Source organism: Apostichopus japonicus, chromosome 4, assembly GCF_037975245.1.
Source record: "Apostichopus japonicus isolate 1M-3 chromosome 4, ASM3797524v1, whole genome shotgun sequence".
In the NCBI taxonomy this organism is placed as follows: domain Eukaryota; kingdom Metazoa; phylum Echinodermata; class Holothuroidea; order Aspidochirotida; family Stichopodidae; genus Apostichopus; species Apostichopus japonicus.
In genome coordinates, this window is record NC_092564.1 from 11,574,409 (window position 1) to 11,589,511 (window position 15,103).

The window sequence follows — 15,103 nt, forward strand, 5'->3', positions numbered from 1 at the left end:
GGTAAGGATTTAGCAGTAGCCAAAATGTTTCAATATCCAGATTCCATAAAGAACAGTCGTTCTAGCTGAACTATAGACACATAGATGTACATTATGAGCAAATGGATATTTTCTTCACCAATTTTTAGCCAGCAAATCAGCTCTGCCACTAACCATCTCTTTAATAACTGTTAACGTATGAGACACGTATACACTGTAAAATATTTTCACGAGTTAATGCCAAAGCCATCTAGTATAAATTACAGAGTAATGGGGCAATTGCAGACTAGAATTGTGATACCCTGTTAACCCAGTGAAGCTCAGAGTGTGGAAACTGATAAGGGCCTATTGGGTGTGTTTAAAGCACCCAAACAAAAGAGTATCAACTCTTTGAAGCAAATTTCATCGCCTGGATAACAATTTATGAATTGCTGAAGTTCTGGTTTATTATTGGATCCGTTCACAAAATTAAACTGAATGGTCAGACTATGTTGACCAAAGAAATCATGGGAGAACTTACAGGCTACTTGTAGCTTTCGTTTTGGGGTTACAATGTTTACAAGGATTACTTACTTTGGCATCTACCAATTCCGATAGGGCTCTTGCACTCACTAAGCTGGATCAAACATACTGAGTAGGCCTATGGTAGTTCGACAAAGATGTATTCTTTTAGTTATCATGTTTAGTTTCTTACAGAGTGGAGACGAAATGGGGGTGGGGGAGGGAGGGGTGGGTGTACCATCCCGCACCTCCTGATTCCGTATTAAAGTAAAATCTTATACTGTAAATCATTTCATAATTGCCCAACAAATAACCCATGTAATTTATTATGGTGGAATAAAATAACAGATGTTTCTCATTGCCTTGACTTTTTTTTAGTACTTCGATCAGATTATGCCCGTCGTTGTTAGATGTGTTATTTCAGAGATAGGGTAACAGATTTGGAAATCATGGAGTGACCCAAATTTCCTGATAAAAGCAAAATACGCTTGGCCGTTCGGTGTTACCAAACAACACTTATTTACCCAAGCAAAGAAACGTGCACAAGGTAATAACAATTAACCAGCTGGTACCTTCCACTTTTCGAAAGTGGAGATTCGGGGAGAAGAATGGATAGAAGCCAAAACCACTACAGAAGAAGCAGTGCATAACAAAACGGCTTTAAAAGTAAGGTCTGCACTAAGACAACATTCTTCCATCATGTCCTTTCATTGCTAAAATTTTGTTTACCACTAATTTGAAGTTTCAAATAAATGTTAGAAAAGGGGTCCCCCTACCTGAAACCACTCCCGTCATCATTACACATTGGGTAAGGAGGTCAATGTCTTTCCATACTGTTGTAACTAACAATAATGTAAGAAGAGTTTGCGATTGACATAGCTGCATTTATTGAACAAGTTATCTTCAGATAAAAACTGTTTTTTTTTCTTTCTTGGCACTTATATTTATGCAGATGCTGCCAAATCATATTTAAGTAGCAGGAACAATTGGCTTTGTAGACAATTGCAGTATCCCATCCTCTGAATATATAAACACTTGAATCATTACGCAGAAAGATAAATGACCAAACATAATTAAGATAATTTATACATTTTCACACTAAACAAATTAAATATTGATATGGATCAAATCATTTCGCTACTGCAAATCCATTCAAGAAAATTACTCAAACCGACATTTTGCGTCGCTGGATAGTCATAGCAAGGATTTCCCTAGACAATCTAGCAACAATCTTCATCTATGCTTGATGCAAGTAGATCTGAAATAGTTTTGTGGGTTTATATTCCCCAAATTTGTCAGAATATTAGGATCAAATAATACTCAAAATCATCTTCTAACATGGCATGTGAATATTCATCTCTCTATTTCAAAAATTAGTTAAAAGTTTGCTTAATATATCTACCTTACCAACTTGAAGGGATGACACTTGAGGTTAAATATTCTTAGCATAATCTGAACAGAAAGGACACATCATTCTGGAAACTGCTTGCAAGGTGGACAGGAATAGATACACCTCAAGTATAGAGTTATGCCTTAACATTAAAATCCCTGGTTATTGGATTTGCAACCTGCCAGCCTATGTTGTCCTCTTCGTATTGATAACTACCACCCTATAACAATATTATCACAATGTGACTTTTTTGCAAGGATTGAGGAACGCAACATAACGTTGTGCAAAACACTTCTCTAGTATGCTGCCTATTACATGATTTAGGACGAGACATACAAATCTGCGATGGTAAAACTCATAATAAACCTGCATGTTCAAGAGTGGCACATAGAAACAGTTTTGAGAAATTTTGACCATCTTCAATTTATTATGATAAACTTGACGCTGTTCAAACTGTATGAGTAGAACAGAAATATGACTTTAATGACACATCCTCTGAGAAATGGATCACTAAAGGGCTACGTTTCATGTATTGGTATCATTCCTTATTTGTAACTTATGAAATAATATGCATTTGAAAGGCATGCACAGAACTACTGAAAAACAGAGCTTTACTAATACACAATTTCCCCTTTTGTGTATTTGTAAGTGCTCCCTCTACACCTCCTTAGTTTCAAAGGTGTGGGATCATCAGTACTTGGTTCCCATTGAATAAGGAAAGGTCTTATCGAAACTCAGGGGACTTCACACAAACAGTTACAAACATTTCATTAAATGCATCTTAGGTGTTTATACATACTAAAAACTAGTGACAAAATAAGAAAACAAATTGCACTTGCACTACAGGTTTACATAGAAAAGTTAATGTTGCAACTAGAACTATGTTGCATTAAACCATAAAAGAATTTGTTAAAGCAATAAAATGTACTCCAGCAACTTCTGGAAGTTAGTCTTTCAGAAAATGTTCGATAAATACATTCTCATAAGACTGTGTATCACTAAACTGTATCTAAACCTTTTCCATCCCAATGGTCCCTTCCAAATAGATGCCACCAACCCCCACCCCCTCTTCTGTACAGAGCACATACTATGATGCTGGTGATCCCTTAGCTTCAGCAGACTTGATAAGAGGCTTTCCCAGCAGAGAAGCAACCCCAGGTCCAGGTGGTCGAATCATCTGCTGGCCACCGAACATCTGGAGACCAGGTCTTGCTAGCATAGACTGGGGGAGAACTCTAGGCATCAACTGTGGAGTCATAAGCCGCATTCCTCCAGGAAGGGTGGACATACCTGGGAATCTAGACATCCCTGGCAGTGCTGACATTCCTGGTATTGCACTCATCCCTGCTGCTGCTGCTGCTGCTGCTGCATGATGAGAGGAAAGACCTTGCATAGTTGCTAGACCCTGCATTCCTGAAAGTGCAGACATCCCTGGAACTGCAGACATCCCTGGAACTGCAGACATTCCATGAACTGCAGACATTCCCGGAACTCCAGACATCCCCGGAACTGCAGACATCCCCTGAACTGCAGACATTCCTGGAACTGCAGACATCCCTGGAACTCCAGACATTCCTGGAACTGCAGACATTCCAGACATCCCTGGAACACCAGCCATTGCACCTGGCATCATTTGCATGTTTGCAATCCTCTGAACCATCGAAGGTCCAGGGGTACCTCCCATCGGAAGGGCCTGTCTGACTAATGGTAGGCTTTGACCAAAGGCAGCTGCTGTTGGTAGTCTTGGGGTACCCTGAACTAAAGCGATGCTACCATTTGGTAATCTAATCAGCCTTGGTGATGAAGTTATGCCAGTTGGAACTGGAGACGGGGTGACTGACGGTCTTGGAGCAGCTGCTTGTACCAACATACCATTTGGGAGGCGGAAAACAGTTGTACTAACTGGACTAGATTGTGCTAAGGCCATCGAACTTGGTAATTGGCCAGAAATAAGTTGTGAACTTCCTGGCATAGCAAATAAACCATGATTTCCATCAACTGGAGAAGTCAATCTGAGGATATGACTACCAGAAGGAGACGATGCTGGATCAGGAGAAGGTGAATGAGCAGTAGATGTCTTCACATCTAACCCAGAAGGCATCTGAAGAAGTCCTAACTGAGAGTGGCCAAAATGACTGGAAACAGGAAGACGGAGAAGGTGTGCAGGTGCTGGACTTCCAGCTCTTAATCCTGGAGGCACTTGAACAACAGCTTGACCTGGGACCATACCTTGAAGACGAACACCAAGCTGCTCAGCTAATGATGTCTGCGGGGTGACCATAACTTGAGACTGTTCAGACAGCTGACTTTGCATACTTGGATGAATTGGACCTATGAAACCTTGTGGCCTAGGGCCATCTTGGTGTACTTCAGATTGCATGCCTGCTGCTGCAGACATGTATTGCAAGAGTTGATGCTCCTGAGATAATCCTTGTTCTTGAACATACTGAGAAGTATCCATCTCTGTCTCTTCCTCAGAAGTGCTAGGGACAATGCCTTGAGCCTGAAGCATCTGCTGTTGTACATGACGGCGTGCTTTTTCCTGCAAATCTCGATACTTTTCAAGTTCAGCTGGGTCCATTGTCATCATACTATCTTTGTCTAGGTTACCATCTTCCGCCTCATTTTGATTAGTTCCATTATCTGCAGAATTTTCTGTCTTGTTCTTTTTACTTCCATTATTAGCTTTAGGCTTGTCAAGTTCTACAACAGTCTTACCAGTAATATGTGTTTTTCCAGTATTACTCTGGGTCAAAACAACTCCTTTCCCTTGGCCCATAGGTTCCTGAGTGGCATCCTTGCAGTTCTGCAATGTCTGAATGAGATCGCTGATTTTTTCCTTGGGCTTTGGAACAACAGGAACCGAAGGCTTTGTTACCTTCAGGCTAGGATCAGTTGCCTTTGATTCTTTCAATGCTTTTCTGACCCATTCCTTCATTTTGTTGCCAGGGCCAGAGGCATCAGATTTTGCACCGGTACCAGCCTTCACTACATTTGGTTTAGCCTTGGACCTGAGATAGGACCGTGATCTTGATGGAGACCTAGTTCTGCTCCTGGTTCTGGATCTGTATCTATCCTTAGACCAAGACCTACTTCTGCTCCTGGTGTAGCTTCTTCTAGAGTAACTCCGACTTCTACTCCTTGTGTAACTCCTTGTCCTTGACCTGGAGTAACGTGGAGACCTGGAATAGCTCCTACTACGATGAGAACTATGATGATAGTGATCAGACCAGCTGCGACTTCTCCTTCTCTTGCTGTACCTTGATCTGCTGTCTCTGTCTGAAGAATGGCTGTTTGACCTACTGCGTCCACTTCTGTGTCTGCTTCTTCCTCTTTCATAGTCAGAGTAATCTGAATTGTCTTTGTATTTCCTACTGGAGCTGTGTCTTTCATCATCTGAGGTATCATCCTCTCTTCGATTACTAGAATGTTTCCTTTTCCTGCTTGAGTCTTCTTTCCTGGTTTGTGATGACTCTTCCTCTTTTTCTTCCCCCTTGTCAACTTTGCCTGCAGCAGCATCTCGCGGACTCTTTTCTTTGTCTTTGCCTCGATCTTTCTTCTTTTTCTTTCGGCTCTTCTTCCTCTTCTTCTTTTTGGACCTCTTTTTCTTATGCTTCTTACCTGATGTTCCCTTAACCTCACTCTCCCCTTGAGCTTTCTTGGTCTTAAATTCATATTTTAAAGGATTGACACTGAATGTAAGTTTTGGTTCTTCTGTTGTTGTCTGAATCATAAATTGAGGCCACGGCAATGTTGTCTGTAAATCTTGCTTCAATACAGCAACAAAACCTTCCTCCACAGTTTTGAGCTCAGCTGGCTCCCCTAGGGTCTGTTCCTTGCACATATGCTCTAACAATTCTGCATTGAACTTTTCCAACTCAGCAAGATACTCAGCTTCATCCTGAACATCATTATCATCATCATTTTTAACATCACCTTCTTTACTTTCTTCACTCTTATCAAGTTCTAGTCCTTCTTTTTCTTTTGATGCTGTTCCAGTTTTGTCAGTTTCACTGTCTTTGATGTTGCTGCTATCTCCCTGAGAAGTGTTTTCAAGTTTTAAGCATATATTATTACTTATTTTAAGTAAACTGTCATTTAATTTGGCAGGATGGAACAAATCAGATTTCACAAAATTTGTTTTAGGAACCTTTGACCTAATCTCATGTAACCGTTCTGCAAAATTGAGAACAGATTCTACCTTTGGTTTCTTTTCACCATCTTGAGGTACTACATTCTCTTTTTCTTTTAACACTAGCTTGTTGCTCTGATCATTGGTACTATCTGTGTTTGTTTGACTGTCCTCTTTCTTAATGACTTTATCGTCTTTGTCCTTAGTTGGAAAATTTCTTTTTAGCAAGATCCTTTTTCTTGATTTCTCAGAAATATTTACAGGTAAAGTTTGTTGCTTAGTAGTTTGAGTATCTTCCCTGTCAGGTGTCACAATAGGTGACCTTTGGCCTTGTGCAAAAGCAAGTAACCTTTTTCTAGCTAGTCTCGTCTTTTCCCTCTCCTTCTTCTCAGTAGGAGATTCATCTGGATCAATCTTCTCACCACTGATCAGTTGATTAGCTAGAATTTCTTCAGCGGATGGACGAGGTGTATAGTCATCTGGTGGTGGAACACATTTCCAGAGTGGTTTCATCAGCTTCTTCTTCCCTTGTTTCTTACCAGGGGTTTTACCTTTTGGTGTTATAGCAGGTATCTTCTCACTAGAAGGCAAGGAAAATAAAATCATCATGAAGGTCATCTTTCTCCAAAACAACAGCAGGTAAGGTGTTGTTGAGTGTATTTATATCAAACTTGTTTGTTCAATTGCTCTCTCACATATTTATTCAACAAGACCAGTATTTTTACTAGGATTTAAAGTTGCTTCCCACAGGACACATCTTAAAGTGTTTGCATCCGCTCAGAAAACTTGCGTCCTTGCACTCCTCCATGACAACATGCACGTTAAAATACCTCTACAGGAACACAAAATACTTAGCTATAATGAACCCTGAAATCACATTGGCTGGTGCACAACAAAAGCCTATAGTGATAGGCCTATAATACATACGGCAAAAAATCAAATGATGAAAACTGTAAATAATATACAACAACAAAATTACTGTCAAATTCTAAAGCAAGAAATTTTGCCGTAGACTAGTTACCACATATGCTAGTCTAGATATAAGGCAATGCATGCTACTGTATTAGTATACACCTCCCTTACATAACCTCTGTCAAACTGTTGTAGGCTATGTATACGCTTTGAATGTTGGAAATCAATGTATAGTAAAACAGAGCCTAGAGAGAAATGCAAGAATAAAAATACTGCACTTTTACCTGATTTTATTGAGCCCTTAAAGTGTATAGAAAATATTACTTATAGATCACAAAGACACAAGAACATGCCCTTAAACGGCCTAGTACTTGTTCACAACTTTTATGAACTCCTGTAGTAAGTTACCATTAACAATTACCAACTGATGGAATTTTACTGGTAACTTTTATTCAAGGCTGAACAAAGTTTTCTTTTTCCCCAACCACATTTGGCAAGTTGGCCCAACCCGTCCAGTTCTTCCCCTTCCCACTGTAGTAAGTAAATAACTCTTTATGCACTGTCGATTAAAAAACTTAGCTTCAATGGCTACTTTTGACGATGTATGAACATTGCACTAAAAAAAAATAATAACTGGTCAAACGTGAAAAGCAAACAAGTTTACAACAAGAAATTACAAAAACAAAGATACTGTGAGATGAAAAAGATGAAAAGATTAAATTCATAGATTGTCTCAACTTATGACATTTGCAATCAAAACAGTGATGCTTTTATGTTGAAATGTGTTGTCAACAAGGCCAAGCGTTATTATATTTGAGTGCACACAAATGAAAGCATTTAGCAAACTTTTTTATCTACTGTATCCACTGGAGAAAGTAACCTTACAAGTAATTGTTGATAAACAACATACTTTGTGTTCACTGAGCTCTGCATATGCAAGAATGTATCCAGAAATGGGTTAGGGACTTTTACATTGACTATATTTAGCATGAAAATCTCTGTAATGTAAATGTTGTTATGTTATGATTTATTTGATTTCAAACAAATTGAATCATCTGTGGGATTGGAAGAAATTTGTATTCTTTTGAGAAGAAGTTGTGCTTCTTTCTTTATTTACAAGTATCTTTATCCCATTCAACTGGACAGATCGCTTTATCATTTTCACTAGCATAAAATCTTCGTATAATCAACATAGAACCACAACAAATGCAAACTGTTTGAAGCTGTGACTGTTTGAAGCAATGATATCAGAGGCCACTGCATTATTTCAGACACATTCATTGTCATTTTGATGACAGCAGAACCAGCAATCAAATGTAATTGTGTTCATGTTCTACCAAATGTTAAGGATGGGGTTTAACTCTTTCCAGATTCCTTGCCTATGGACTTTTAGGATCATGTATCAGGCAAAAAGAAAAATAAGTGTTGGCTTACAAGGCTTCAAATATTATCAGCATACAAATTCATTCTGTTGTTTCTAATACTTTTCCATGCATGTAAGAACATCTCACCCAAAACTAGTATTTAAAAAGCCATGTGCGTAGGACAATGTAGCATTAGCATGTTGCGTTACATACCTCTTTATTTAACTCTGCACCATGCTAATGGGACTTAAGTTGGGATTTAAGTGGGATTTAAGTTAGTTAACTATTATGGTCTTGGATTGTAAAACATTAGTTCCAAGCTCTGTCTTAATAATTGTGCAGTTCTTTACTAGCAGAGTAATGTTGTGAAAGGTTAAGAGAATATTTGTTTTATGATTTCTTACCAGTATCATTCTATTCACATTGATGATACTGATATCCCCCTGAAATATTGATAGATTCATATTTACTGTTTTATCATAGAATCATTTTCTGTAAAATATGGTCAAAGTCGCTTTCTTTACTTTAAAATACAGAACTTTCCCCCTTATAAACTTGCTCAGCTAAACAACCCAACACACCCCGTTAGCAAAGCTTGTAAAAACATAGGAAAATAAATCTGACCACCATTACCAGTACAATTTGCTGTTTCAGTCAAATGTTTGTTTGCAAATTACTTCAAACAAAAAGAGTTCATGGTCCTCTTTGTAAATTTCTTTTCAAATATCTCAAATTTCTTTATACTAAATTTCTAGCTTTATTTTATTTTTTATTTTAACTGAGTACAGTTAGTGGTATAGCAAAATTTCAATGTGTGCATCTCTTATCAAATTGCAAATGAAAAGTTTCAGCAATGATGGATTTGGTGCACTTTCCCAGTGCAATGCTTGCACCAGCACATGATAATTCGGTTGAGGTTGATAGCTAGGTATTGTAAGTTGTTTGTCCTGCCTCTAATGATCTCTGACCTACCTGATATTGCTAGAACCATCAGATACCTTCTCAATGCTGGGCTGATTTTCTGTCTCACCATTCTCTGAGGTGTTTGTAGGTTCTTCAAGCCACTTCTCATGTATCTATGAAGAAGAATAATTTATGACAGTATCATTTCCTGTAAATCAAATGTTCTTGAATGGCTTTTTATGAAGTACATATTTATACATTGCTTTTATATGAAGATGTCTTTCCTACAGCCTGTATCTTGAATTTTCTAAATCAAGATAGCTGAATATATGAACTTACACTCCTGTTAAATTTACTTGAAGTATATTTAGAACGTGGCTTTGTCTATATGTAGGGAGCACAAGATCAATTTGATGGTTAAGAACAAGCACAGTTCTTACAAAGAAGTTTGTGATAACCTTGGGCAAATGACTGATCCATGTTCCTTCCCACCTACCCCCACCCAAATTTAGCAAGGCTTTATAACTTTGAGTTAAAACTTACATTAAACACTCACTTGTTTATGTGGTTGCTTTTTAACAGTAAGGGTGACGTCTGGGACTTAGTTCTGATTTGGTGAAAGTTACAACACTATAACTGGTGCAATGGGAATGTGATGGCCAGTGATGCTTTAGGTCTAACTTGTGGATGACTAACTTTGCCATTCCCACATCTGAGCCATGCACTGAAAGGGATTGAGTGCCTTACACTAAAATGAAATTGAAAACTAACCTGAGCTGCTAGTTGATTCAGTGAGTCTCCTTCATCACCCTGATTTAGAGACAGAAACACTGGTTCAACATCACCTGCAAGGTGGGAGAAACGAGAAAATTACTGAGTGGTGACACAATCTAGAGGAGGAGAACTGAGGATGTACACAGTACATGCATGTGAAAGGTGTGCAAGGTTGAGAGTACTGGACTATGGGTCAGCAAATGCCGTCACCAAACACTTTAACAGTATATATACTCACCCTTGGATGAAACGGCTGGCAACTTACAACCCAAACGAAATGAAACAACAGAAAGAGCATTCCTACTCCTTAATAAAAACCAAACAAAACTTGGGAACAAAAATTATAGTAAAACACAAAAAAGTACAACATGGAAGTAAAACAAAATCGCACACCTCAAGGTTTTTTTTTTTGTGATATTTCATTTGGAGTATTGGATGCTCTCTGTAAGCATTTATTCATTAAATGTAATGGCCACTCTAAAACAAGGAAGTTCACATGCACTGCAGTGAATTTCCCTATGGACAAAAAAAAATATCAAACTAGCAATTTGCCACAGTCTTCATGGAAAACTATACTATACTGGTGCATTGCTAGCAAGAAAGGGAAGAAGGACTGAAACAAAAATACTTTAAATCTCATTCTGTATTAAAGGGTTAGTGTCATCGGCATTACCATGCAAGGTTGAGCAAAAGTGTTGGGGTGTATACATAACCACAGTAATTTGCAAAGAAATGTATGGAAACATACAGTACACATATATACATCCATACTCTACATGAAATCCACTTGTCTTTTAAGAATGTTTCACTAAAGGCATTCAAGGTTAATTTAGGTAAATATATTTGCTTGAAAATGATGGGATGTTAATAAATCAGTGAGCAAACTTATGTGTTGGAAGTAATGAAAGAAAACTATGGAACTACAGTATTGCAGATGCACACAGTGCTATTAAATACAGGATAAAGATAGCATATATACATATACATATATATAATCATAAAAGTTGTACTTAATGTGAAAGACACCAGAAAAAATAATAATAATAACAGCAGTTTATGCTAATGAACATCTAATCACTTGTCCAATAAAATTTTTATATAAGGATGTTGTATGAGATTTAAATGTACGAAAGAATATTACTATCAAAGAGACACTGCAGTTTCTACAGTACAAAAATCTGACATGTACATATGAGGCGAACAGAGATGATCTTGGGGCATGATTAAAATGTTAATATTGTTATCTTAATTATAAGATGCATGAGAGAATTGTAACTTGCACTACTGGTTTAGATATTTCAAACACAGCAATGATTCCTGAATATTGGACGATACAGTAGCTTGCAGTTTATGCAAATTGTACCAGTTTCGATTATTATAAGATCTGTACTGTCACGCACAATATTCTCTGAAGATGAAGTTTAGAGATTCAAACTTTTATACACAATATGGCATACAAACAGTCTTACTGTACTGTAAAATTTTAAGTTTCATCAGTACTAACGACAGACTATCAATTCCTTGATGCTTTTGATTAACTTTCAGAAAATTTGCCAAATTAAACTCTGCTGGGTTAGAATCAACATTAGCAGCAAAGATTTTGCACTAAACACCTGAACAAAGTTAGCAAGATATAGTATTTCACCTAAATGTGTTGCCCTAATGTCTTTACATTGCAAAGAACTCTATAGAGGTCAACAGATTTTATAACAACTACCACAAATTGTTAACCTTCTTAGAAATTTACTATTGGCCTCTACCCAATAAAGCGATAGGTAACATTAACACCAAGTTAAAAATAAATTTAGGCAAAGGGATATCAGTTAAAAACCCAGCCCCATAAATAACTGTGTTACATTTTGAGGACAGTAAATTACTTTTTCTCAGACCAGTCACACATCACTTTCACTACAGGGTACTGTACAGTATATGACCAACATTGCATCAAGGGACAAATTCTCAAATGTTGTACAGTATACATCAATTGCAGCTTCTACATGGAGGATCAGATAACAGGAATACATTTCTGCTTTCAAATTTCAATCGTTAGACTAGCCGTTGTTTTTTTAAGCAGTGACTAGTATTTACAGTCTTAAACAGAACTTTACATAAAAATATTTAACACAACACAAACATACAAAATATCATTTATTTGCACTTCAGCAAAAAATTGCATGTTTCTGCATTATTTCAAGTAAAATTTTTAAGCTCTCTTGCACCTTGAAAGCACTTTTTTTGCATAAAGGGTGTCAACAAAACCATTAACAAAGATTTGAGTGAAAATGAAATTCAATTTAGCTACCTGATGCACATCAGGCATTTGCCTTGTGGTATGGTGTGCCCGTCAGGCTCTCACAACTACTACTGTACAGTAATTCCCCATAGACAATAATAAACTGAAAGTGCCACTGTCTCATTTCGATAACATGTGCTATTTTCTTGATTATTCCATGGATGAATGTGAATGGATAGCTTTATGAAGTAAAGTTGTGAGATTCATGTCAAGGGATACCTCCCTGTGGCAGACAATACAAAATTTATATTATGGAGGAAAATATGATATGAGATATGTTTCATATGATTGAATGTAAACTATATTAGCTGGCTAAACCTTCAACTATTTTACTCTAGGAAGTGGATCACAATAGAGGTCTGTTATGTCAATGTCATCAGGGAAAATGTTCTTCAATAGCTTTACTTTTAGCAATTACAATATTCTGATTAATCCTTGAAACCTGATACATCTGAAAAATTTGCTTAGCTGTCAATGTTCCCTGTAGTTACCATTTCATCAAAATGCAACTTATTTCTGTGGTTAAATGATTGAAATAAACTAGTGAAAACAGATTTTTTTTTTTTCCCCCAGCTCAATTGCCCTAATGAGATCAGTCATTGACCAGTCAAACTAATGACCGACTGTACATTGTTATGGTCTTTAAGCAATGGATATCATCGAAGGTAGATCAAAATCAATTCAACATTAAGCTTTCTAAAAAAATTGTACTTGCACAATGTCCTGTCCCTTCGACTGTATAATTAGCCTCCAAGACAGACTGTTGCTATCATTTAATAGTTTCATCAATAAATACTTAATTAAGAAAAAATGGAAAATGATGTGGAATACTTTGTGTGTGTCCTATCTTTCCTAAAATTCAATTTGGTATTTTTGGAAGTCAACTTACAGTAAAACTGCTCAAGGCTTACATCAAACTGCTTGGCAAATGTTTCAGGAACACAAATTTGAATTACCACTAAATTAAAGGTCTAGCAATGCCAAATTCCAGTTGAACTGCAAGCTGTATCCCCGTAAAATATTAATCTGGTACCTATAACCTTCACTAAGGTATGTGAATGCAGTCAAGCAGACTGATACCCAAAAGGTTAAAACACTGAATGTGAACACCGATCCAAATGTGCTATTTGAAATATGATTATTTTTGCTTTAATTCCTTTGTTATAACCCGTCTATAGTGAACACCATAGGAGAGCAGCCAAAACATGGTTAATTTTCATATCGAATGCAAATTCATTTTATTTAAATATTATTATTTTCACTACCAATTTACCCATCCCAATTTGACCACAATTTATTTCACATTTGCCAAAACAAAGAAGATAAAGTTTCAGAAGCAGTTTCAGAAGCATAAAGTAATGTACATACTGTACCAAAGTTAACTTGGAATGCGATGAGCGAATTTATACAGATGTCAAACATTAATGCTACGTTTTACTCACAAACATGTGTCTTGAAATCTTTTCAGAGCTTGGAAGGATTTCTGTAAATTAAATCACTTTCGGAAGAACTTACTTCGATACCTTCACAATTATAATACAATGTTGTAAGGGAAAGGTTTACTATAATGAATTTAGTACTACTATGAACTGATTTATTTTATCTCATTGCATGGAGGAAGCTCGGTAGGTGATAGAATACACTATAAGATGATAAAATGTGTGAACCGATGTGACTATTAGCCTGTTAGACACCTTACAGTATATACACTTGTGAGCAATATATTTGTTTGACTTTTTGATTCACTGTATGAGGTGGTGACAGTCTGCACATGTACCAGAAGATCAAAGAATTACTTGTGATGACGTGATTGATGACCTTAAGGTGTACTAACCAATTCTAACCGAATCTTATGCTACAAATTCAGCGAGTAACAGCAAGAGTTGTGATAGAAACAGCTTTGAAGAATTGCAAAAGTGAGAATTAATGAATTTATGTGCAATTTATAACAAATAGAGCAGCTGAACACTTTATGTCAAAATTCCCTTTATACAGTTCTATGTGCACAGTATTTAAAGTCATATAGCAATGGATAAAATAGCAAATATCCTAATGACCAAACATTTTGCCCTGCTTTCATCACTGAGGGAGAACATGTCAAGTTTAGTTATTCCACTCACTGAAAGTATTGTTCCATAAAGTGACAAATATTGAAAGCTGTACAGTCTACAAAAGAAATTAGTTATTTTTTTTGTGGGGGGGGGGGTTTAAGAGTTTTATGAAAATATGTACAGTTGAATAAAATCCTGTATGTACTGTATGTTCCAGTAGAAAATAAGATTAGCTATCATTAATGGTTAAAACTATTTATGTTGCTGTTTGTTCCTCTTTTATCTTTGCCTTGGTTTGCATCACTGTTATGCCACAGCTTAGTTTGAAAAGTTTTGCAAATTGTACTGGAAACTACTGTATGTAATTCACTAAATTATAAAACAAGAGGGATGCTACCAAGCAAGCATTTACTTGTTGAATTTACTTGCAGAACTCAAGCTTACTATTTGTCATAAATATGTCGCAAGTAAAAGTGCTAATACACTCTCCCTAACCTAAGACTATTGTTTCCTAATGCATAAACCTGTCCCTATGGGATGGAATTGCACAATATATACTGTAAACTGTAATTGTTATCAAATTTGTACTTTGATCTAGAATGCAGCTTTAAATGGCCCCCCGAAAGTGCGTTTCAGTCATAATGATTGTTGGCAGGATGACCTCATATCACAAGGCTCTAACTGAAGAAGAAAAAACATTCTTAAGCTGTTATCAATTTCAGCACATCTGCTAAACTTCAAGACAGCAACATCTGGTTTGACCATTCAGTACCAAATGCAATCACTGTGTTGTGTTGAACAGTA

At 36.8% G+C, this 15,103-nt stretch overlaps 1 protein-coding gene across 9 annotated transcripts in view; it reads right to left on the bottom strand.

Moving 5' to 3' along the window:
• Nucleotides 1-1,350: 1,350 nt before the first annotated feature.
• LOC139966442 (uncharacterized) overlaps nt 1,351-15,103 on the bottom strand; it is a 35,232-nt gene continuing 21,479 nt past the window's right edge. For all 9 annotated transcript variants that reach the window (XM_071969435.1, XM_071969443.1, XM_071969442.1 and 6 more), the window contains 3 exons: nt 9,953-10,026; nt 9,251-9,354; nt 1,351-6,582 (listed from right to left, as the gene is read on the bottom strand). In XM_071969435.1, coding sequence (XP_071825536.1) covers nt 2,958-6,582; nt 9,251-9,354; nt 9,953-10,026 — 3,803 coding nt within the window. In that variant the 3' untranslated portion in view covers nt 1,351-2,957. The remainder of the gene's footprint in view (nt 6,583-9,250; nt 9,355-9,952; nt 10,027-15,103) is intronic.